This window comes from Schistocerca cancellata, chromosome 9 (genome assembly GCF_023864275.1).
Source record: "Schistocerca cancellata isolate TAMUIC-IGC-003103 chromosome 9, iqSchCanc2.1, whole genome shotgun sequence".
Taxonomy (NCBI): Eukaryota; Metazoa; Arthropoda; class Insecta; order Orthoptera; family Acrididae; genus Schistocerca; species Schistocerca cancellata.
The window spans coordinates 3,404,175-3,429,694 of record NC_064634.1 but is presented as its reverse complement, the minus strand read 5'-3'; the positions used below and the strand labels follow the sequence as shown (position 1 = coordinate 3,429,694).

Here is a 25,520-nt window from a genome sequence, read left to right as displayed (position 1 = left end):
GTAAACAGAACCTGGATTCATCCGAAAAATGGCGTTTTGCCATTCGTGTACCCAGGTTCGTCGTCGAGTACACCACCGCAGCCGCTCCTGTCTGTGATGCAGCGTCAAGGGTAACCGCAGCCACGGTCCCCGAGCTGATAGTCCGTGCTGCTGGAAACGTCGTCGAACTGTTGGTGCAGATGGTTGTCGTGTTGCTACCGTCCCCATCTGTTGACTCAGGTATCGAGACGTGGCTGCACGATCCGTTACAGCCGTGCGGATAAGATGCCTGTCATCTCGACTGCTAGTGATACGAGGCCGTTGGTATCCAGCACGGCGTTCCGTATTACCCCCCTGAAGCCACCGATTCCATATTCTGCTAACAGTCATTGGATCTCTACCGACGCGAGCAGCAATGTCGCGATACGATAAACCGCAATCGCGATAGGCTACAGTCCGACCTTTATCAAAGCCGGAAACGTGATGGTACGCATTTCTCCTCCTTACACGAGGCATGACGACAACGTTTCACCAGGCAACGCCGGTCAACTGCTGTTTGTGTATGAGAAATCGCTCGGAAACTTTCCTAATGTCAGCACGTTGTAGGTGTCGCCACCGGCGCCAACCTTGTGTGAATGCTCTGAAAAGCTAATCATTTGCATATCACAGCATCTTCTTCCTGTCAGTTAAATTTCGCGTTTGTAGCACGTCATCTTCGTGGTGTAGCAGGTGTAACGGCCAGTAGTGTAGTAACTGCGCGCTCGACGTGAAGTCGACACCGCAGACCGGAGAGCGGAGAGTGGTGATGTGCCGCGGCTCTCAGTGCTGGCTGCCTGCGGCGCCGAGTCGGTCGCCGCCTGGACAGCTGTCCGCAAACACGGCCGCCGTGTTTATCGAGCGTCAAGGCGAGCGTGCATACTGATGGCGGCTGGGCGGCGCGGCGTACTGCGGGCTCTGACGTCGCATAACGAACCTCTCAGTGTCCGCCGCGTGTAGCGAGCCAGAGCGAGAGGGCAGAGGCTGCGTAACCTCCGGTGGATGCTACTGGACGGCCATTCCGGCCCACGACACATCGTCCCAGCTGCAGGTCATCTGTCAGACGGCTTCCTGGGGCCGCAGAATTTTGATTTTCAGCGTTACGTAGAAGTACTGACCGAATTCTAAAAACTGGTGAATACCAGTCAGTCTTTACACTAAACAGATCCTGTCCGGAACAAATTTTTAATTTAAAACTAATCCTTAGGCATAAATACTGTACGTACTTTTGTGTCTTTTAAAAAGCCCTGCGACTCGGTTGATCGTGAATCTCTTTTCCAAGTTTTAAAACAACACGGACTAGATAATGAAACTCTAACACTGATTAAGGAAACGTTAACCGACACTAGCTCTAATTTCATGGGAGAAATTTCTGAACCATTTGATACAAAGACTGGTGTTAGACGGGGAGACGGACTCTCCCCATTACTATTTAGCTATGTTTTGGAAAAAGGTAATTACAGAATGGCGAGAGCAAAAGTTGAGTCAAAAATGTATATCAATAAATCAAGTTAGGTAGAAGCAATACTACAGTAGATTGCCTCGCCTTTGCAGATGACCTAGCAGTTTTAACTAGGGATATTACTACAGCTCAAAGTCGAATTGAAATTCTTCAACAAGTTGCGGTAAAAGTAGGTCTACAAATATCATTCGAAAAAACGGAATGTGTGACATCCAACAAGCAAAGCACCAAAGTTTTTGAACACGAAATACGGAAAAATAAAAAAGGATTTCTCAGTTTAAGTACCTGGGGGAAACCATACAATAAAACGAAAAATGGTTCAAATAGCTCTGAGCACTATGGGACTTGACATCTGACGTCTTCAGTCCCCTAGAACTTAGAACTACTTAAACCTAACTAAACTAAGGACATCACACACATCAATGCCCGAGGCAGGATTCGGACCTGCGACCGTAGCAGTCGCGCGGTCCCGGACTGAAGCACCTAGAACCGCTCGGCCACCGCGACAGGCTACAAGAAAACGGTCTCGAAAAAGCTGCAAATGAAATTCGCTGTCAAAAGATGGCAACTGCATTCAGATTAACACAAAATATTTATAATAAAAAATCACTTTCTAAATTCAGTTAACTTAGCCATTACAGAAGTGTAATCAAACCTGAATGGCCGGCCACTGTGGCCGAGTGGTTCTGGGCGCTTCAATTCGGAACCACACGGCTGCTACGGTCACAGGTTCGAATCCTGGTCCGGGCATGGATCTGTGCGATCTCCTTAGGTTAGTTACGTTTAAGTAGTTCTAAGGCTAGGGAACTGATGACTTCAGATATTAAGTCTCATAGTACTTACAGCCATTTGAACCTTTTTTTGAAACCTGAATATCTGGACGGAGTACAAACTTTCATTTTAAATAGAAAGATGGATACTGAGAAGATTCGAAAGAAAGAAAGAAAGAAAGATTATTAGGAAAATATTAGGATCCAAAATTACTGATGCAGGAACGTATAGGCTGAGAAGTAATAAGCAAATAGAAGAATACACAGACATGCATGGTGACACGAGAAAACGAAGATTTAAATTTTGGCTCTGAGCACTATGCGACTAAACTTCTGAGGTCATCAGTCGCCTAGAACTTAGAACTAATTAAACCTAACTAACCTAAGGACATCACACACATCCATGCCCGAGGCAGGATTCGAACCTGCGACCGTAGCGGTCGCTCGGCTCCAGACTGTAGCGCCTAGAACCGCACGGCCACTCCGGCCGGCATTTAAATTTTATGGGCGCATTAAAAGAATAGTACCCACTAGATTGACAAAACAAATAGTGGAACTGTACGAACACAGAAGTAAGGCCAAAACTGAGCCAGTTAAATGGATCGCTCCGTTTAAGGAGTATCTTAAAGCAGCCGGTATAACTGAGGCAAACGTTACAGACGAAAAGAGATTCAGACAAAAGATATTTAATTGGAAAGTTGGTCAGAGGTAAATTAGAAAACGAACTGGAACACCGTGGTCTCATGAAAGAAATAGACTTCATTCTGAAAGGATGAAACAGATTTGGACACAAACGAAGGCCAACCTTCGACGTATATTGAATGTACCTCGCGTTGTCCTATTGGGCCCATACGTGAAGAATAATAATAATAAAATGCTATCATAGTCCACTCATTAAGGGCTATAATCGTATGTGAAAGGTTTAACCCAGTCACTCAAAATATCACACAAAGTCTTCAGACGGTGTAAGTTGCCACAAGCTAACTGCCCTGACTTTCTTCGTCCAGTATTTCGGAATGAGAGGAATTAGCGACTTCCAACATAGTTCACACACAATTGCAAACCTTTACGAAACTTTTTTCTCGCTGATACTTGCAGAAAATGATGAAAGGTAGAAAAGGCGTATCTCTTATTACATCTTCGCTGTTCCGGGTGTCAAAACTGCTGCATAAGGCATCACGTGTTTTAATTCCTTACTTCTTCACTATTCGCAACAAATTTTGCAGGCGGTATCCGCATAGACAGGGCGAAGAAAAGACGCCGCACTTGGCAGGTCGGCATGTACGAGGTGCATTCAAGTTCTAAGGCCTCCGATTTTTTTTCTCCGGACTGGAAAGAGATAGAAACATGCGCATTATTTTAAAATGAGGCCGCGTTCATTGTCAATACGTCCCAGAGATGGCAGCACCGTACGGCAGATGGAATTTTACCGCCAGCGGCGAGAATGAGAACTGTTTTAAATACTTAAAATGGCGACGTTTTCCGTACTTGAACAGCGTGCAATCATTCGTTTTCTGAATTTGCGTGGTGTGAAACCAATTGAAATTCATCGACAGTTGAAGGAGACATGTGGTGATGGAGTTATGGATGTGTCGAAAGTGCGTTCGTGGGTGCGACAGTTTAATGAAGGCAGAACATCGTGTGACAACAAAGCGAAACAACCTCGGGCTCGCACAAGCCGGTCTGACGACATGATCGAGAAAGTGGAGAGAATTGTTTTGGGGGATCGCCGAATGACTGTTGAACAGATTGCCTCCAGAGTTGGCATTTCTGTGGGTTCTGTGCACACGATCCTGCATGACGACCTGAAAATGCGAAAAGTGTCATCCAGGTGGGTGCCACGAATGCTGACGGACAACCACACGGCTGCCCGTGTGGCACGTTGCCAAGCAATGTTGACGCGCAACGACAGCACGAATGGGACTTTCTTTTCGTCGGTTGTGACAATGGATGAGACGCGGATACCATTTTTCAATCCAGAAACAAAGCGCCAGTCAGCTCAATGGAAGCACACAGATTCACCGCCACCAAAAAAATTTCGGGTAACTGCCAGTGCTGAAAAAATTATGGTGTCCATGTTCTGGGACAGCGAGGGCGTAATCCTTACCCATTGCGTTCCAAAGGGCACGTCGGTAACAGGTGCATCCTACGAAAATGTTTTGAAGAACAAATTCCTTCCTGCACTGCACCAAAAACGTCCGAGAAGGGCTGCGCGTGTGCTGTTTCACCAAGACAACGCACCCGCACATCGAGCTAACGTTACGCAACAGTTTCTTCGTGATAACAATTTTGAAGTGATTCCTCATGCTCCCTACTCACCTGACCTAGCTCCCAGTGACTTTTGGCTTTTTCCAACAATGAAAGACACTCTCCGTGGCCGCACATTCACCAGCCGTGCTGCTATTGCCTCAGCGATTTTCCAGTGGTCAAAACAGACTCCTAAAGAAGCCTTCGCCGCTGCCATGGAATCATGGCGTCAGCGTTGTGAGAAATGTGTACGTCTGCAGGGCGATTACGTCGAGAAGTAACGCCATTTTAATCGATTTCGGGTGAGTAGTTAATTAGAAAAAAAATCGGAGGCCTTAGAACTTCAATGCACCTCGTAATTCCTCATCCAGACTCAAGGCAAAAGCTTAGCGTTCGTTTTGAAAACACGTACATGAAAACGACGCGCTGGTAACGCTGTCACATGGTGCAGCGCATCGGAATGTACGGAGGAACATCGTATCAGGCTGCACTACCATGCCAGCAGTCTGAGGCGTCAAAACCATGCAGCTATGGTTCTAATCGTAGTCGGATAACTTTTTCATTTCTTACATGTCCGTTCCCTGCTCCTCTTTTGTTTAGAAGCAGGACATCATTTTGTCACGTGACAATTGCCTATCACATGACAATGGCATCATCATCATCATCATCATCATCATCATCATCATCATCATCATTTAAGACTGATGCCTTTCAGCGTTCAGTCTGGGGCATAGTCCCCCTTATAAAATTCCTCCATGATCCCCTATTCAGTGCTAACTCTGGTGCCTCTTCTGATGTTAAGCCTATTACTTCAAAATCATTCTTAACCGAATCCAGGTACCTTCTCCTTGGTCTGCCCCGACTCCTCCTACCCCCTACTGCTGAACCCATGAGTCTCTTGGGTAACCTTGCTTCTCCCATGCGTGTAACATGACCCCACCATCTAAGCCTGTTCGCCCTGACTGCTACATCTATAGAGTTCATTCCCAGTTTTTCTTTGATTTCCTCATTGTGGACACCCTCCTGCCATTGTTCCCATCTACTAGTACCTGCAATCATCCTAGCTACTTTCATATCCGTAACCTCAACCTTGTTGATAAGGTAACCTGAATCCACCCAGCTTTCGTTCCCATACAACAAAGTTGGTCGAAAGATTGAACGGTGCACAGATAACTTAGTCTTGGTACTGACTTGCTTCTTGCAGAAGAGAGTAGATCGTAGCTGAGCGCTCACTGCATTAGCTTTGCTACACCTCGCTTCCAGCTCTTTCACTATGTTGCCATCCTGTGAGAATATGCATCCTAAGTACTTGAAACCGTCCACCTATTCTAACTTTGTTCCTCCTATTTGGCACTCAATCCGTTTATATCTCTTTCCCACTGACATTACTTTTGACAATGGCAAAAAATTGGACATTTGTGATATGTTTCTATGGGACCAAACTGCTGAGGTATTCAACGGGGAGGGCTAGACCGCGCGGCCATGACAATGGGATCCATTAAACTGCACGCATGCGTCTGCTTATAGCGCAATGCACAACAATGACTTGTCGTGTCAAGTTCATTTTAGGAGGCTTCTCGGTGCAGTACACAAACGATGAATATGTCGATAAGCTTTTCGTGCTGGGTGCATCCGATAACCAAGCTGCCACTGCTCCTGTTACCACAGCTCGGTATGTATGCTGCACTGTACGACCAAAGGCGCCATCGCGATAAGAATGTGTTATCGTCGCCTGGAGCAACGTCTACGGGAAACCGGTAATCTTCGTCCACGACGGACAGACGTCGTCCTAGGACTGGACGCACTCACAAGCAGACAACACGTGATTCTTGAAGTCGTTCTCCGGCCACCTCGGCGCAGTACCCGTGATATTGCACGACAGTTCCACATATCTCAGGGACTGGTAGTTGAACAGTTACACGATGAAGACCGGCTGCGTCCATGTCATTACACGTTCACCCGACCCCAGCAGCCTGAAGACCGCAATCGACGAGTACAATTCTGTGAATGGCTTTAGCACTAAGTGGAAGATAACAAACATTTTATAAATAATGTGATATAGACTGACAATTCTAGCTTCACTCGTGAAGGTATTTTCACCCTCCACAACAGCCATTCTTGTTCGGAACACAATCCACTTGTCGCCCATCAACGTGGTTTTCAGGCACGCTTTGGCCTAAACCTGCGGTGTCAGTTGCTGCTTTGACTGAAAAAATCTTCGGCGCAGATGTGACTCGAATATCGGCGAGTCTGCATACCTGTTCTCCGAGGCACTGCCTCGTCTCGCTGGGCTCACCTCTGGGCCGCCTCTGCCGCTGCATCTTCTTGGCCACGCTGCGCGCAGTTACAGTCCTGTCAGAGCTTCGTTTTTTAATATTTACTATCAAAAACAGTCTTGATCACAATTTATTTACTACGGTGACCGGTTTCGACCACTACTGTGGTCATCTTGAAAGGTCTCTGTTGGATTCCTTTCATGTTTAATTTCTTAAATCTGTTGCCATTTATGGAATAAATTCCTCTTCTAAATGTACTGTGGCGTTTCTGACTATCTGGGAGGAGACTGAGCAGTGGAACGTATTACTTTTACACATAAACAAGAACGATCTGTCACACTACTACACTTTAAAGCACAGTTTATATGTAATTCTTATATGTAATTCATGTCACACAGTCTCATACGGAACCTACATCCGCTTTCTTTTATATACTATATATGATAAGATACTGTCATCCCCCTTCCCTTTTGTGTGAGAGGATGAATGAGCATATGTATTTCTAGTTGCATGCTTGAGGGTAGCAGACAAGGCTGTCTGCTAGAGAACAGTAGGACCAACGTCGGAACAGGTAGCTACGCTTCCTAAAAGCAAAGAGGTTTCTATCCTTAGTATGGTCCTGTCCGTCCGTTGTCATGTTGGTATAGGAAGCTGCCCCTCTGGCCACTTCCGTTGGTCTTTGTGAGCCACCCTCAGGAAGCACGCTCGGCAGTAGGGCAGTTGCTGGGTGGCCGTGGCGAGCGTCTGAAGTGGTAAGATCTCCGGCTAAGCGCGTGTCTGTTAAGTCCGTAGGACAATGGATTTCTTAAGTTCAGCCTAACTGAAAATTTAATCACTTTTATTTCGGGTTTAGGTCTAAAATATCCGATGTTATCTTAAATTGCAGCGCAGTGTAATTATCGTGTGAAGTTCAGATTATTTTTCGGTAGTTGCTTTGTTACTACTTTGTGAGTAAAGTGGAACCACGTGTTGATCAGTAACTCTAACTAAGTTCATCAATCTTAAATCCGAATGTGCGTGAGATTATAACGTCTCGTCTTGAGAATATTTTTTTAATATAGCAACTTTTCTTTATGCTTTTCTTTATGTTCAACCCACGTGGGGTGTACTTCACGAGACCAGTACCACGTGCTTATATAACTGTTTGACCCATCAGGTTAATAGTAAGACGTTAGTAACCAGTTCAAGGTTTTTCTTTTGTCAATTGCTTTTCGATCTAATGTATTTTAATTATCAAAATTATTGTGGAGTTGTACGCTTTGTGTAAACCAAGTTGACCACGTGGAGCATGTGGTGTAATCATCAAAGTAGCCCTCAGCTATTCTTTTTGCGAAGACTTCACAAAGAGTTAATATGAATTTAGTATACCAGTGTGTGGTAATTACATGACGGACAGGATTGTGGTATGAACGTAATTTCTTTGGGTAAAAACTGAATCTGTTGGTTGTGGTTAATTTCTTCTTGCTTATGTTTCAATGTTCTTCGTGTGTTATTTTATCAATGGAGTGTTGTATGCAGTTTTCCAAATCTTGGCTCCATATTTTATGTGTTCCGTAAGATTACAATCTCACATTCTTTTCAATCGTAAATAAGGCACCAGCTCAGTTATAACTCACGTATAATATGCTGAAATTTCAATGAACAATCTTAAAATAAATTTCCAAATATAAACTGATTTCTTTCTTTTTATTTAAATTCTCCTTTTTATATATATATTTTACCGGTTTTGTATGACTATTAAAAGATTATCATTAATGTTAGTCTGCTTGGTAAACCTAGACTAAATATCTGATAAAACAGTTGCCCAGTAATCCACGGTTAACGTCCCCAGACAGATCACGGCTTTTAACCCACTTTCATTGTCTATTAGCTCCGATTTCAGCATACCAAATTAAAGTAACAACGTTACAATCTTCCGACCAATGAGTAAGGACCTCCTTCTGCTGGAAAATCACTACTTCAGTAGTGATTTTCCAGGGCGCTACTACAGTAGTGAGTTTACTGCAAAAGGAGGTTCTTACTCATTGGCCTGAAGAGGACCACAGTAGTGGTCGAAACCAGTCACCGTAATAAATAAATTGTGATGAAGACTGTTACTGACAGTAAATATTTGTAACACATTGATCACTGTACTCTCCCATAATGTATTCAAAAGTAATTAGTTTTTTAAATCGCATTTCTATTAATCGTACTGGTGGAACAAGGTTTTGGTAGAGAAAATTGGAATGACGAAATTGAATTGTTTTAATTATGCCCACGCCAAATCCTGTATCATTTCAGTGACACTCTTTCCCTTATTTCGCGATAATACAAAAGGTACTGCCCTTCTTTGAACTTTTTCCATATACTCCGTCACTCCTATCTGATAAGGATCCCACACTACGCAACAGTATTGTAAAAGAGGACGGACAAGCGTCGTCTCGAATTGGAATGACGAAACGCATGCCGACCTCCAGGTGTGGTTTTTTTCATTTACCCTGTACAACTGGATGTACATGCAGAATTTTATCACTGTACTGTGGTACGTCAGGAGATATGACGTCATAAACATTGACACCCATGAAAAATTAGCTCTTGCGCAGCATAATAATTTTATTGCTCACATTCCTATTTTTTTAAAAAAGCTTCTACCATGCGAGCTCGGAACAGAAAACGCTAGCTCAAGTCCAGTGTGCCAACCGGAATGTGGACAAGGCACGTACTACAGACGTCAGGGCACGAGGCACTGCCGCACAGCCTCAGAGCGAGGAAGGCCGAAACGCAAACGTTGCTGTGCTACAGATCAAGAGACTCTGAAGTAACACTGCCAGGGCGCCGCTACCGAGTCCAACCCAGGCAGAAACATCTGAGCTTGGCGACCCAAAATAATTACGGAATAACCACAGCAAGGCAAGGAACGCTGAGGGGTCAAATGTCCTCATGGTACATCCAGAGCTCCATGTGCGGGCCCCAGCATTTAAAAAACACGGCTTTCGGAGCTAAAACGCACATTCATGTTGTGTCGCTATAACCATAGACAATGACAGTCTATTCAGTCGAACCACGACAAGCTGATTGACGATGGCCTGCCTCTTACCTGCTGGCCGATTTCGACACAGTGGTGCAGCCAACCCGGGCCGCGGTCTACCGTTGCTGCCTGCTGGCTTACCGCGGATAAGGTAGGTGACGTGCGGCGAACCCAACTACACCATATATCGCAAATGATCTGCAAGCTGCCACCTCTACACAGACCAGACGCGACGTGCCCCTGGTCAACTAGTGTGCATCTGCTGCAGTCTTGGTTCATCCACCTGGAAGACCAGAGACTAGTATTGACGACAACCGACATCCTGGACCACAGTCGGTAGTCTCCACCCGAGCGCGCAGTGGGCCGTCTCGGAGATGGCTGAGGCAGAAGCGGAGCCGTAATGCAGCGCGTTGGGCAGGCGGCGCCTTCTCGCCCCCGTGCTGCTACCAGCATGACGCGCGCCCGTGGCTAACTGAACTGCGGAGTGACGTCACGTCTCGCTTACAGCTCCTGCACAACAGGCTGAGCCGTCCTTCGCGTCTCCTCCGTCTCTGACGATTCGGCAATGTTTGCCTTGTGGGTGGTTAACCTATTCACGCAACTTTTTGCGGTATCTATTATACAATATTTGATATTGCACGTGTTAAGTGAATCCAAAAGTAACTAACGTTTATAGACATATTTAGAACATCGTTTCCATATTACAGAAAAATTGAAATATAATATTATACAGCTATAGAAACGTAGGTTCGGAACTTGCGTGATACACTCCTGGAAATTGAAATAAGAACACCGTGAATTCATTGTCCCAGGAAGGGGAAACTTTATTGACACATTCCTGGGGTCAGATACATCACATGATCACACTGACAGAACCACAGGCACATAGACACAGGCAACAGAGCATGCACAATGTCGGCACTAGTACAGTGTATATCCACCTTTCGCAGCAATGCAGGCTGCTATTCTCCCATGGAGACGATCGTAGAGATGCTGGATGTAGTCCTGTGGAACGGCTTGCCATGCCATTTCCACCTGGCGCCTCAGTTGGACCAGCGTTCGTGCTGGACGTGCAGACCGCGTGAGACGACGCTTCATCCAGTCCCAAACATGCTCAATGGGGGACACATCCGGAGATCTTGCTGGCCAGGGTAGTTGACTTACACCTTCTAGAGCACGTTGGGTGGCACGGGATACATGCGGACGTGCATTGTCCTGTTGGAACAGCAAGTTCCCTTGCCGGTCTAGGAATGGTAGAACGATGGGTTCGATGACGGTTTGCATGTACCGTGCACTATTCAGTGTCCCCTCGACGATCACCAGTGGTGTACGGCCAGTGTAGGAGATCGCTCCCCACACCATGATGCCGGGTGTTGGCCCTGTGTGCCTCGGTCGTATGCAGTCCTGATTGTGGCGCTCACCAGCACGGCGCCAAACACGCATACGACCATCATTGGCACCAAGGCAGAAGCGACTCTCATCGCTGAAGACGACACGTCTCCATTCGTCCCTCCATTCACGCCTGTCGCGACACCACTGGAGGCGGGCTGCACGATGTTGGGGCGTGAGCGGAAGACGGCCTAACGATGTGCGGGACCGTAGCCCAGCTTCATGGAGACGGTTGCGAATGGTCCTCACCGATACCCCAGGAGCAACAGTGTCCCTAATTTGCTGGGAAGTGGCGGTGCGGTCCCCTACGGCACTGCGTAGGATCCTACGGTCTTGGCGTGCATCCGTGCGTCGCAGCGGTCCGGTCCCAGGTCGACGGGTACGTGCACCTTCCGCCGACCACTGGCGACAACATCGATGTACTGTGGAGACCTCACGCCCCACGTGTTGAGCAATTCGGCGGTACGTCCACCCGGCCTCCCACATGCCCACTATACGCCCTCGCTCAGTCTGTCAGCTGCACATACGGTTCACGTCCACGTTGTCGCGGCATGCTACCAGTGTTAAAGACTGCGATGGAGCTCCGTATGCCACGGCAAACTGGCTGACACTGACGGCGGCGGTGCACAAATGCTGCGCAGCTAGCGCCATTCGACGGCCAATACCGCGGTTCCTGGTCTGTCCGCTGTGCCGTGCGTGTGATCATTGCTTGTACAGCCCTCTCGCAGTGTCCGGAGCAAGTATGGTGGGTCTGACACACCGGTGTCAATGTGTTCTTTTTTCCATTTCCAGGAGTGTAGTTTGTAAATGTTAAATGTATGTTGTTGTTGTGGTCTTCAGTCCTGAAACTGGTTTGATGCAGCTCTCCATGCTACTCTATCCTGTGCAAGCTTCTTCATCTCCCAGTACCTACTGCAACCTACATCCTTCTGAATCTGCTTAGTGTATTCATCTCTTGGTCTCCCCCTACGATTTTTACCCTCCACGCTGCCCTCCAATACTAAATTGGTGATTCCTTGACGCCTTAGAACATACCCTACCAACCGATCCCTTCTTCTAGTCATGTTGTGCCACAAATGCCTCTACCCATCTCATATTCAGCATTCTTCTGTAGCACCACATTTCGAAAGCTTCTATTCTCTTCTTGTCTAAACTATTTATCGTCCATGTTTCACTTCCATACATGGCTACACTCCATACAAATACTTTCAGAAACGACTTCCTGATTTTTCTTCTTCAGAAACGCTTTCCTTGCCATTGCCAGTCTACATTTTATATCCTCTCTACTTCGACCATCATCAGTTATTTTGCTCCCCAAATAGCAAAACTCCTTTACTACTTTAAGTGTCTCATTTCCTAATCTAATTCCCTCAGCATCACCCGACCTAATTCGACTACATCCCATTATCCTCGTTTTGCTTTTGTTGATGTTCATCTTATATCCTCCTTTCAAGACACTGTCCATTCCGTTCAATTGCTCTTCCAAATCCTTTGCTGTCTCTGACAGAATTACAATGTCATCGGCTAACCTCAACGTTTTTATTTCTTCTGCATGGACTGGATTACCTACTCCGAATTTTTCTTTTGTTAAATGTAATGAGTTAAGAAATCTGAACCAATGCTGAACCCAAAAATTTAGAAAACATATATGTACAGTGTGAAAATTGGCAGTGAGGTCATCCACGTGCGTGCTAAAAGGAATCCGTTAAACTTCGATTACACTATAAATCAGTCAAATTTAAAGGCCGTAAATTCAACTAAATACCTAGGAATTACAATTACGAACAACTTAAATTGGAAAGACCACATAGAAAATGTTGTGGGGAAGGCTAACGAAAGGCTGCGTTTTATTGGCAGGACACTTAGAAAATGTAACAGATTTGCTAAGGAGACTGCCTACACGACGCTTGTCCGTCCTCTTTTAGAATACTGTTGCGTAGTGTGGGATCCTTATCAGATAGGAGTGACGGAGTACATCGAAAAAGTTCAAAGAAGGGCAGTACCTTTTGTATTATCGCGAAATAGGGGAAAGAGTGTCACTGAAATGATACAGGATTTGGGGTGGGCATAATTAAAACAAAGGCGTTTTTCGTTGCGGCGGAATATTTTAAAAAATTTCAGTCCACAACTTTCTCCTCCGAATGCGAAAATATTTTATTGACACCGACCTAGGTTGGGAGGAACCGTCAACTTGATAAAGTAAGGGAAGTCAGAGCTCATACGGAAAGATATAGGTGTTCGTTCTTTCCGCGCGCTATACAAGTTTGGAATAATAGAGAATTGTGAAGGTGGTTCGATGAGCCCTCTGCCAGGCACTTAAATGTGATTTGAAGAGTATCCGTGGGGATGTAGATGTAGAACTGCCGCCTAGGACGAACGGGTAAAACTGCCGTAGCGGAACATCTTTACGAAGAGGGTGATCATGAGATAAAATTCACTGAGACGAGTGTCATATCTAAAACACCGCATTATCATGCGCGTGTGTATAGAGAGGCTATTGAGTTCTATAAGCAACATAATAATTTCAACAGAAAATAGGAAGGTGTCAAATGAGGCAAAATTTGGATGTCAACATCGTAACGTAAGAATGACGATCGATTGCTTTCAATCGAGAATGTTGTGTATACCAGCGATAATCTCGCAGCCGATGTCACGTGGCAGACTGTGCTGCCCTCTACGCTGCGTTCCCTCGTGGTCTAGTTGCAGTTCGCCATTTTACTTCTGAAGATGTCTCCCGCAGCCGGAGAGGAAACGTTAGGAGAAAGTTTTATGCATCGACCACGGCCTAACAGCCCGGAAGTTTTAAGCGATGTTAGTACCAGCCGTGAAAGCTTACATTGTGTGATCGGTACCAATGTCTTCAAATACGGGTTCTATTTGTGGGTATTTGTCAGTTTTGCCTGTATGTAGCGACTTGTAAAAGAGATGTTTATTTTTTATTGAAAAGGTGTACTTTAAGAAATGCCGCATTTTTATTGTTCAGAAGTGGGGGAAAGTATAGTTTCATCTTAGAGTGAAACGAATTTTTGTTAGTAGTTTCATCTCAATATTAGTAAGTGTAACTTACTGCGTATAACAAGCCGAAAATTCCCATTAATGTACGAGAACAAAATAAATGCTCAGTCTCTGGAAGCGGTAACGCCCGACGTGTATCTGGGTGTGACTGTTCAAAATGATTTCTAATGGAATGATCGGATTACACGAGTAACGGGTAAGGCGAAATCTAGATTGCGGTTTATTGGTACAATCCTGAAGCGAAGCAATCCTTCAACAAAGGAAATTGCTTACAATACGTTAGTTCGTCCAGTCTTGGAGTATTGTTCGTCTGTATGGGACCCTTACCAGCTGCGTCGGATACAAGAGATTTAGAAGGTCCAAAGAAGACCGCCAAGATTCGTGACTGGTACATTTAGCCATCGCGAGAGCGATACAAATCTCATAGAAAGTTTGAGGTGGGACACACTTGCAGATAGACGGCGCGCTAAACAGAAGTGGCTGCTCAGTAAATTGCGAAATCCGATCTTCACCGAGGATGTAGAGCATATATTATTACCACCAACTTTCAAATCTCGCAATGATCATGATTAAAAGATAAGGGAAATAAGAGCTCGTACTGAGGCGTTCAGACAGTCGTTTTCCCTCGCGCGATCCACGAGTGGAACAGAGGGGGTCAAATATGACTTTAGCGCGAATTGTGCCCTCCGCCACACACCGCTTGGTGGCTAGCGAAGTATATGTGTAGATGTAGACGATAGGTTTTCTTGCTTGTTGTGTTGTGGTAAAAACTTAATTCTTTAAAGATTATGTTGCTTGTGTAGGTTCCCTCGCAATGACCGGTCCGCTATAAAAATGTCTTCATTATCACTCGTTCTGCCCTGCCTATGTAGGAAACGAGGTTAAGTATTATTCAGTTTCTATATGTAGGTCTACGATAAGACGTATAAATACACGAAAAATATTATTCTCCATATTTCCAAATACGAAAATATCCCGGGAATAGAAATATTTTGTAATGAACTGCTTCAGTACAGTTTTCAACTGGGAAGAAACGCAATTACATACAAGTGGTTTCATGTTTGCAACTACTTTTATTAATGTGTATTTACGGTACACTACTGAGCACCGAGCGAGGTGGCGCAGTGGTTAGCACACTGGACTCGCATTCGGGAGGACGACGGTTCAATCCCGTCTCCGGCCATCCTGATTTAGGTTTTCCGTGATTTCCCTAAATCGCTTCAGGCAAATGCCGGGATGGTTCCTTTGAAAGGGCACGGCCGATTTCCTTCCCCATCCTTCCCTAACCCGAGCTTGCGCTCCGTCTCTAATGACCTCGTTGTCGACGGGACGTTAAACACCACTAACCAACCAACCACTACTGAGCGTCGGGTGGTTCCCCGTTGTCTCTCCGGCGGTCTACGGCCCATCTCGTTCTTGATTCAGGGTCCCTAGGAAATCTAAGCGCGTCGAAACCATTTTTGCAATACAGCACACAGCTGAGCAACGAACCATATTCATGACACGTTCTCCAATACATTTAATTATTAATCTCCACACGCATCGTGACTCGTACGTAAACAAGTACGAATATCGTATACTTTGGGGGAAACATGGCGGACCGTTCGACTCAGGTTATAAGAGTCACATCTCGCCGACAAGGCATCAGCACTTCTTGGCGGCATATGCGCTAACGCGCAGCCGCAGGCCGCCGCTCTGAACACACACACATGTGTGGTGGGTACACTCAACACGACAAATGAATGTCGCTCCAGATATCCCTGCGTCGCTGGCAGTATACCGACCACTCACACACAGTCCGTGCTCGGGCTCCTGGTCACGACACGATCCCAGCTATCTGAGTCACGACGCAACTTCTGCTTCAAATGGAGCGCAAATGTAAGTCATCCAGTTCCTCATAATGAGAGTACTTAGCGACTTCCAAGAAACTCTACACATAATTTCAAACCTATTCTGAACTTCTTCTCACTTGCGTGTTTAACGCCAAACATATAGCACATCAACTCGTTCGTAATCGTAAGATTGAAGCTGTTTCATACATGGGAGCTCGCTTGTTTGAAGAATCGAGGGTACACTGCGTTCAGTTAAAAGTCTTCGATAAGAGTGAAATGAAATAATACCAGCTGTATGGAACCGATGATGCGTGTACTTCAAGGTTGTTCTTTAGCATGTGCACTGCGGGGCATCTATTTGGAAAATATGACTAAGTATTATCTGATAATAAAAAAACGGGTACGAAACGGTGACCAGATAATAGGATGTCTGAAAGTTGCAAATAGTATCGTTCTTTTGGCTGGGTATGGGCAAGTGCTTCAAGAAAGCTATGGGAGTTCGAAATTACTTGGACAGATTTTAAGATATGAAAAAAGTAAACAAAACAAAAGTAATGACAATAGGAGGAGGGAAAAGATTAAAAATAATGCTGAATTGGGAACAAATTAGAACCCGTGTGCAAGATTTCAAAGAAGTTGGAAGTAGAACGAAAAGCAATTGGAGGTACGGCTTACACAATTGCAACAAAAAATTTAGAGTTATTAAGAAGAGGAAGTATATCTACAGCGATATGCAAATGAAATTAAAGAAAGGGCAGATGAATTACTTTATGTTGAATCTTCTACTGTGCGATGAGGAAATACGGGCAATGAGGAAGGAGAACAAGAAGCTTTTGGAGAATTGGAGGAGAATAAAAGAAAATAGTCATAATCAAAGGGGTACTGACGAGTGGCAGAAGGGAAGCTATCGTCTGGGATAACTGACCGCAGAAAAAGAATTTGTACTGTGTACTGAGAAGTCGTAGCAAATTTTAAAAACCACTTTTCAAGGACACGTGGAGGGAAAGTCACTGCAAGTATGTAAGAAGACTCATATGGTGGGCGATCTTCTTAATTAATAATTGTGTTTGCATAAGGCTAATTTAGAAAATAACGCTTTCTTAATCGAGGTAAATAAAACAACCTAAAAAAAAAAACTGGCGAGCATGGTTTACACGGCAACTGGTGTCGTAAGAAGCTCTTTAAGCGATCCAAGTAAAATGTGTTTAATTTTTTTATAAAGAATTTTGTTTCAACTTTTAAAAAATCAGAAGTTTGACCTCTAAGGTGGGAAATGAACAAATGAGGCATAAAAATAAAGTTGCAATCTTAACAGTATTATACGTTCAGTTAAGAGAAATTTTACAACTTAAATACTCCGACAATGCTGCAATTCTTCCTTTAACTAACAACTGCTTAGTACGCATCTTATTTGTATACATTTATTTCATGTGGACAATTCTTAACGTCTGTCTATTTATTATTCATTAGACTGTGTTCTGTGTTCTCAATGGCACAATCCACTCAATAATAGGACATTCACGCACTAAATGTCCTACGATAAGTATACCGATGTTTCAGTGCGTTCTATAGAGATGATTATGTGTCTCTAAATACCATAGAGCCAAACAACATACTTGGTACAGTAGGTAGCGACTTTCTATGTGGTCTTCAGTTGAAGGCTGGTTCGATGCAGCTCTCCACACTACTCTATCCCGTGGCAAGCCTCTGCATCTCCGAATTACTACTGCAACCTGTATCCATTTGGATTTGCTTACCGTGTTCAAACTTTGTTCTCCATCTATAATTTTTATCTCCCCACACTTCCTTCCATTAATAAATTGACAATTCTTTGATGAATCAGAAAGCGTCCTATCAACCAATCTCTCCTTTTCAGCGTAATATATCGCCGAAACTGGCAGCCCAAAATATAACAGTTTGGACATTTGGATGGTGAAAGGTGTTTGATTTGACATTTTGCACTGAAAAGCGGCGGCTCCGCAGCCACATGTGAAAAGATGGACCTACAGAGAATCTCCTCTTTTGGTCATGTTATGCCACAAATTTCTTTTCTCCACTTCAGTCCGTCCTTATTAATTACCCAATCTACCGATGTAATTTTCAGCATTACTCTATAGCATCATATTTCAAAAGCTGGTACTCCCGTTTTGATATGAGATGCTTATCAGCCACGCATTATTTCCGTGCGTGGCTACACTTCAGAGAAATAACTTAACAAAAAACTTGATAACAGACTAGCAAACTACCCAGGTTTCGCACGGGCAGGACTAAGTATGTACGGCCGGACTATTTGTCTGACGCAGGGGTAAAAAAGAAAATGTCCTGATTGACTGACTGACTGAATGGCTCATCATCGCGTAGCCCAAACCGCTAAGGATAGAAACTTGAAATGTGGAGAGGGTGTGAATTTTATACTGTAAGCGTCGATTACGAAGGGATTTTCGAAAATCCACCGCTAAGGAGGTCAAATAGGGGAGAAAGTGTTTTTTGAAAATATATCGCTATTAAGGCAATTTGAAGCTAGAACACGAAAACTGGTATTTGGCTTCCCGATTATAAATTAAAAACACGTGTTTCATCATTTTTCGAAATTTAAACCTTATGGGGATGAACTAAGAAACGAAATGTTTTATGAAAATACGTCTCTATTAAGGCAATTTTGAAGCTAGAATTACGAAAATTGATATTTGGTTTTCCGGTCAGAAAAAAAGTGCTTCAGTAATTTTGGAAAGTCAACCCTTAAGGGAGCAGAACAGTAAGTGAGAGCTTTTTCGAAAATAAACCATTGTTAAAGTACTACTTAAGCATTTTTAAAGCTACAACTATGAGAATCTATATTTGATTTCTCGGTTAAAAATAATAATGATAGAAAAACAGAAGTTTCATTGTTTTTGGGAATTCAAGCCAGCTCTAGTTGAGTCAAATAGGTGATGGAAAATTTTTATAAAAATATTTCGTAATATTAAACTAGTATTTGACTTCTCAAGAAATACGCATCAGGAAGTTTCTATGGAAATGCCACCACAAGAACTCAAAAGGCGGGACTGCAAAGAGCTCTGACTCCAGCTGCAAAATCGCTTTTTCGTCAGAAGTAAATTCTATCGCCTTATTTAGTGTGAAAAGTCTGGAAGATGCCGCAATTCGTGAACAACATAAAAATTCGACTGGAGGAAAAAAAAAAAAAAAAGAATCTGTGCAGACCATATAGTCTACGCGAGGGAAGCAGTGGGCGCGAAGCTAGAGAGTTACGTGCACAAACCCTCCTGCGAATCAGACCTGTCTGTTCGTGAAAACTGTGCCAAAATGCTTACAGCAGTTCCTGAGTTTAGCGTCCACGTACAGACAGAAAACAGTGACGCGGTGGGGACTTGAGTTATATGTGTTGATGTTAACAGATTCCCCTATTTTATAAATGCATTCTTGGGTTTGCGAGCCTATTTTTTATGTCGACTCTACCTCGGCCATCATCAATTACTCTGCCGCCCAAATAGCAAAACCCGTCCACTACTTTTGGTGCCTGATTTTCTTATCTAATTCCTATACAATGCCTCATGTGATTCGACTACATCGATTACACTTGTTTTAATTTGGTTGATATTCGTTTTATATCCTGCTTTCAAGACACTAACCAATCCGCTTAAGTGCTGTTGCAAGTCCTTTTTCGCCTCTGAGAGGCAATTACAATTTCATCGGAGAAGCTCAAAGTTTTTATTTTTTCCCGACGAACTATAAGTCCTTTCCCAGTGTTAGTATCATAATCGTAATTTTACAGATAGGAGACAATATCCTACACCTACTTCCTGCGAAATCAAACAGATATTTTTCTTACCTAGTTTATGAAAACCGCCAAAGATGTAAGTCGGGACGGCCGGGCGGGAGTTACAAACCGTTACCTTGTAAAGTGTAAACGATAGATACTTCAGCTTTTGGCCAGGGATTTTGAAGGCGTGTTAGCCACGGTTTCCCCACAGCTGTTTTCCTTGTACCTACGTTTTTCTCCCCAACTACTGAGAGATGGCCATTGGTCTTCAACTGGATTGCCTGCTGAGCTATTCATTATCGTAGTATCTACAGTGAAGCGATAAATAAACTGGTTCTCCTGCCTAACATCGTGTAGGGGCCCCCGCGCGGAAGCAGAAGTAGCGCAAACGACGTGGCATGGACGCTATTAATGTCTGAAGTATGCTGGAGGGAATTGACACCATGAATTCTGCAGGGCTGACCATAAATCCTTAAAAGTACGAAGGGCTGCAGATGTCTTCTCAACAGCGCGTTGTAAGGCATCCCAGATATGCTCAACAATGTTCGTGTCTGGGGAGTTTGACGGCGCTCGAAAGTGTTTAAACTCAGAAGAGTGTTCCTGGAGCCACACTGTAGCGTTCTGGACGTGTGGGGTCTCGCATTGTCCTGCTGGAATTGACCAAGTCCGTCGGAATGTACAATGGACACATACGTGTCACCCGTCAGAGTCGTATCTAGACATATCATTTCGGTATACACACACACACACACACACACACACACACACACACACACACACACAAACTTTGTAAAAGTTTAGGTAAAAAGAAAATTTCTTTTGCTATCACGTGCCCGTGTCTGTGTTTGCAAGATTCGTCGAGCTACGTATTTCCACTGCTTCCTTAATAACACTGTCCCAGTACGAACTCGTCGACGCGGCAATTTTGGTGTGTTGATAATTCATAGAATTGCTGGTTGCTCCAGACTAGTGTAGCGTCTGTGTTCAGTACATCTCTATTCTGCAGTGCGACAAGTTTGTCCGATGCATGCCGGAGCTACAGAGAATCTCTTAAACACCGGGTCTTCTTAGACCAAGAGAGCTATGAGTTTTGCCGGCGGACGAAAGACACATTTAACTTTATGCCTCTTCAATAATCTTCCTACTTTTGAAGAGACGCCGCCGATGTATGGCAAGATGACCATTCCCCTTTGTTCTTCGCCTCCTTCCAGTTCCTCACGTTGGGTAACCCGCTTCGGGTGTAAGGCACGGCGAATCTCCCGTCCGGAATATCCATTTTGTTGGAAAGTGGTACGCAGATGGAGTAACTCATTGGATAAGCTGTCTGAGTCTGATATGGCTCGTGCTCTGTGAACCAACGTCCTATGTACGCCACTTTGTTGCGAAGGATGGTGACAGCTGGTGGCGTGTAATTATAAGTCCGTGTGTGTTGGTTTACGGTACACTGCGTGACCTAATGTGCCATCTTATTTTCTCCGTACCAACACGTCCAGGAATTTGGCGCCTCCATGCATGCGCATATCCCCCCTAAGAGTGGCATAAATAGGGGGCTCCAGTCATGCCTTAGCAGTGTGTTCGTCGCACCTGAAGATGTCGGCCAGTTGCGCTGATGAATTGTTGTGGAGTTTTCACCATGACATCCGACGTCTCGCCCGAGAACCATATATACAACATGTCCGTCGGGAAAGCCTCAAGCAACACAATGTGATAGTAAGTTCAGTATCACTCAGCAGTTTTAGAAGGTTCAGTTGCATTAAGAAAGTTAAGTGAAAACGTGGAAGTTTCACCTTCTCAGTTATTTCAGTTTAATGAAGTATATATACAGGGTGTTACAAAAAGGTATGGACAAACTTTCAGGAAACATTCCTCACACACAAATAAAGAAAAGATGTTATGTGGACATGTGTCCAGAAACGCTTAATTTTCATGTTAGAGCTCATTTTAGTTTCGTCAGCATGTACTGTACTTCCTCGGTTCACCGCCATGATTTCATACGGGATACTCTACCTGTGCTGCTAGAACATGTGCCTTTACAAGTACGACACAACATGTGGTTCATGCACGATGGAGCTCCTGCACATTTCAGTCGAAGTGTTCGTACGCTTCTCAACAACAGATTCGGTGACCGATGGATTGGTAGAGGCGGACCAATTCCGTGGCCTCCACGCTCTCCTGACCTCAACCCTCTTGACTTTCATTAATGGGGGCATTTGAAAGCTCTTGTCTACGCAACCCCGGTACCAAATGTAGAGACTCTTCGTGCTCGTATTGTGGACGGCTGTGATACAATACGCCATTCTCCAGGGCTGCATCAGCGCATCAGGGATTCCATGCGACGGAGGGTGGATGCATGTATCCTCGCTAACGGAGGACATTTTGAACATTTCCTGAAACAAAGTGTTTGAAGTCACGCTGGTACATTCTGTTGCTGTGTGTTTCCATCCCACGATTAATGTGATTTGAAGAGAAGTAATAAAATGAGCTCTAACATGGAAAGTAAGCGTTTCCGGACACATGTCCACATAACATATTTCCTTTCTTTGTGTGTGAGGTATGTTTCCTGAAAGTTTGGCCGTACCTTTTTGTAACACCCTATATACGAGGGTTGCTTTTTAAGTAAGGGCCGTTCGCGCGTATAGTCCCGTAGTTCGCGCGGACGCCGCAACAAGCCACCGCGCCACTTGCCGGCATCCTTCCCGTTCACACTGATGCAACTTGCAGCTCTGTAGCTGACGTGTACGCATCGCTGTGCTACTTTATAATGTTTACGATTATTGAATCGCCCGCCGCGTGTGAGATACGGTCAGTGATACGTTTTTTGACCGCGAGATGCCTATCAGCTGCAGAAATTCATCGTCAGTTAACAGAAGTTTATGACTTGAATGCAATGAGTGAAGGTAAAGTGCGGCAGTGGGTTAGAGAGTTTAAAAATGGCCGTCAAAACGTCCGTGACGAAGAACGCTCAGGCCGGCCCTCTGTGATCACTGATGATTTGGTGGCTGCAGTCGAAACAAAGATTCGTGAGGACAGAAGATTCACAATTTCCACTCTTTCTTTGGAATTTCCACAAGTTTCAAGATCGGTTTTGTACAAAATTGTGTCTGAAAACCTAAACTTTAAGAAACTGTGTTCTCGGTGGGTACCCAGACTCCTCACAGAGGACCACAAAGGGAAGAGATTTGCCACTTCTTTAGACTTTTTGATTCGTTACGAGGAAGAAGGGGATGACATGTTGAATCAAATTGTCACTGGAGATGAAACATGGGTATCCCATATCACTCCCGAAAGCGAGCGACAATCGATGGAATGGCGACACACAACCTCACCCGTCAAGGTCAAAGCCAAACAGACGCTGTCAAAGCGCAAGATTATGGCAACTGTGTTCTGGGACCGGCGCGGTGTTTTGCTAGTGGACTTTATGCCACGAGGAACGACAATCAACTCAGATGCCTACTGTGCAACTCTAAAGAAGCCGCGCAGAGCAATTCAAAACAAAAGGCGTGGCATGCTGACAAAAGGACTTTTGCTCCTGCACGATAACGCTAGGCCTCACACCTTTCAAAAGACTCGGGATTTGATTGATTCTTTTGGCTAGTAAGGTTTGGACCATGCACCATACAGCCCCGACCTTGCTCCTAGCGATTTTCACCTTTTCCGGTACCTGAAACACCATCTTGGCGGGCAGCGCTTCAATGACGACGGTGAAGTGAAAGCGGCCGTGAACTCTTGGCTGTCGGAGCAGGCGGCCGAATTATTTGAAGAGGGAATTAAAAACCTAATTGTACGGTATGACAAGTGCTTAAATAAACAAGGCAACTATGTAGAAAAATATATATATATACAGGGCTATTAAAAATGATTAAAGCGATTTCATAAATTCACTGTAGCTCCATTCATTGACATATGGTCACGACACACTACAGATACGTAGAGAAACTCAAAGTTTTGTTCGGCTGAAGCCGCACTTCAGGTTTCTGCCGCCAGAGCGCTCGAGAGCGCAGTGGGACAAAATGGCGACAGGAGCCGAGAAAGCGTATGTCGTACTTGAAATGCACTCACATCAGTCAGTCATAACAGTGTAACGACACTTCAGGACGAAGTTCAACAAAGATCCACCAACTGCTAACTCCATTCGGCGATCGTATGCGCAGTTTAAAGCTTCTGGATGCCTCTGTAAGGGGAAATCAACGGGTCGGCCTGCAGTGAGCGAAGAAACGGTCGAACGCGTGCGGGCAAGTTTCACGCGTAGCCCGCGGAAGTCGATGAATAAAGCAAGCACGGAGCTAAACGTACCACAGCCGACGGTTTGGAAAATCTTACGGAAAAGGCTAAAGCAGAAGCCTTACCGTTTACAATTGCTACAAGCCCTGACACCCGATGAGAAAGTCAAACGCTTTGAATTTTCGGCGCGGTTGCAACAGCTCATGGAAGAGCATGCGTTCAGTGCGAAACTTGTTTTCAGTGATGAAGCAACATTTTTTCTTAATGGTGAAGTGAACAGACACAATGTGCGAATCTGGGCGGTAGAGAATCCTCGCGCATTCGTGCAGCAAATTCGCAATTCACCAAAAGTTAACGTGTTTTGTGCAATCTCACGGTTTAAAGTTTACGGCCCCTTTTTCTTCTGCGAAAAAAACGTTACAGGACACATGTATCTGGACATGCTGCAAAATTGGCTCATGCCACAACTGGAGACTGACAGCGCCGACTTCATCTTTCAACAGGATGGTGCTCCACCGCACTTCCATCACGATGTTCGGCATTTCTTAAACAGGAGATTGGAAAACCGATGGATCGGTCGTGGTGGAGATCACGATCAGCAATTCATGTCATGGCCTCCACGCTCTCCCGACTTAACCCCATGCGATTTCTTTCTGTGGGGTTATGTGAAAGATTCAGTGTTTAAACCTCCTCTACCAAGAATCGTGCCAGAACTGCGAGCTCGCATCAACGATGCTTTCGAACTCATTGATGGGGACATGCTGCGCCGAGTGTGGGAGGAACTTGATTATCGGCTTGATGTCTGCCGAATCACTAAAGGGGCACATATCGAACATTTGTGAATGCCTAAAAAAACTTTTTGAGTTTTTGTATGTGCGTGCAAAGCACTGTGAAAATATCTCAAATAATAAAGTTATTGTAGAGCTGTGAAATCGCTTCAATCATTTGTAATAACCCTGTATATAAGTTCGACAGTGACAGTTACGTGGCCGCTGGCGGTGACGCCTACCTGCCGTTCTTGGTGACGATCATCTCGTTGGTGAGGCACTGGAACTTGGTCCAGAGGTCGCGGTCGTCCAGCGTGATGCTCAGGTCCCTCTCCGAGGGGTCGCCCTTGCCGGCGGCGCCCCTAGCGGCCAGCTCGGGCTCCACGGCGGACAGGATGTGCGACTGCGCCATGCTGCTGCTGCGGCCACGGATACTGCTCAGCTCGCACCTGCAACCAGCCACAGGCACGGCGGCCTGGTCACCGGCGTATCGAGCACTGTGCGCGGGGAGGCGTCAGCCGGCGGGCCCTCGTGATGCCGCTACAGGGAAGCCAGCAAGTGTCTCGACTACAGTATGAGTAGTAATACGAAAGTCGGCAAAGCAGTCGCATATAGTATGTGAGATAATATAAAAGTCGGCAATGGAGAGCGATAGGGAAGTACTTCCTAAGTAATAGAACCCAGTAGGTTGTCCTCGATGGTGAGTGTTCATCGGAGGTGAGGGTATCATCTGGAGTGCCCCTGGGAAGTGTGGTAGGT

General features: G+C 45.0%; 1 protein-coding gene across 1 annotated transcript in view; it reads right to left on the bottom strand.

Annotated features, from left to right (window-relative positions):
• Positions 1-25,173, bottom strand: part of LOC126100670 (T-related protein-like) — a 212,426-nt gene extending 187,253 nt beyond the window's left edge. Inside the window, exon 1 of the mRNA XM_049911290.1 lies at positions 25,004-25,173. Coding sequence (XP_049767247.1) covers positions 25,004-25,173 — 170 coding nt within the window. The remainder of the gene's footprint in view (positions 1-25,003) is intronic.
• Positions 25,174-25,520: the final 347 nt, after the last annotated feature.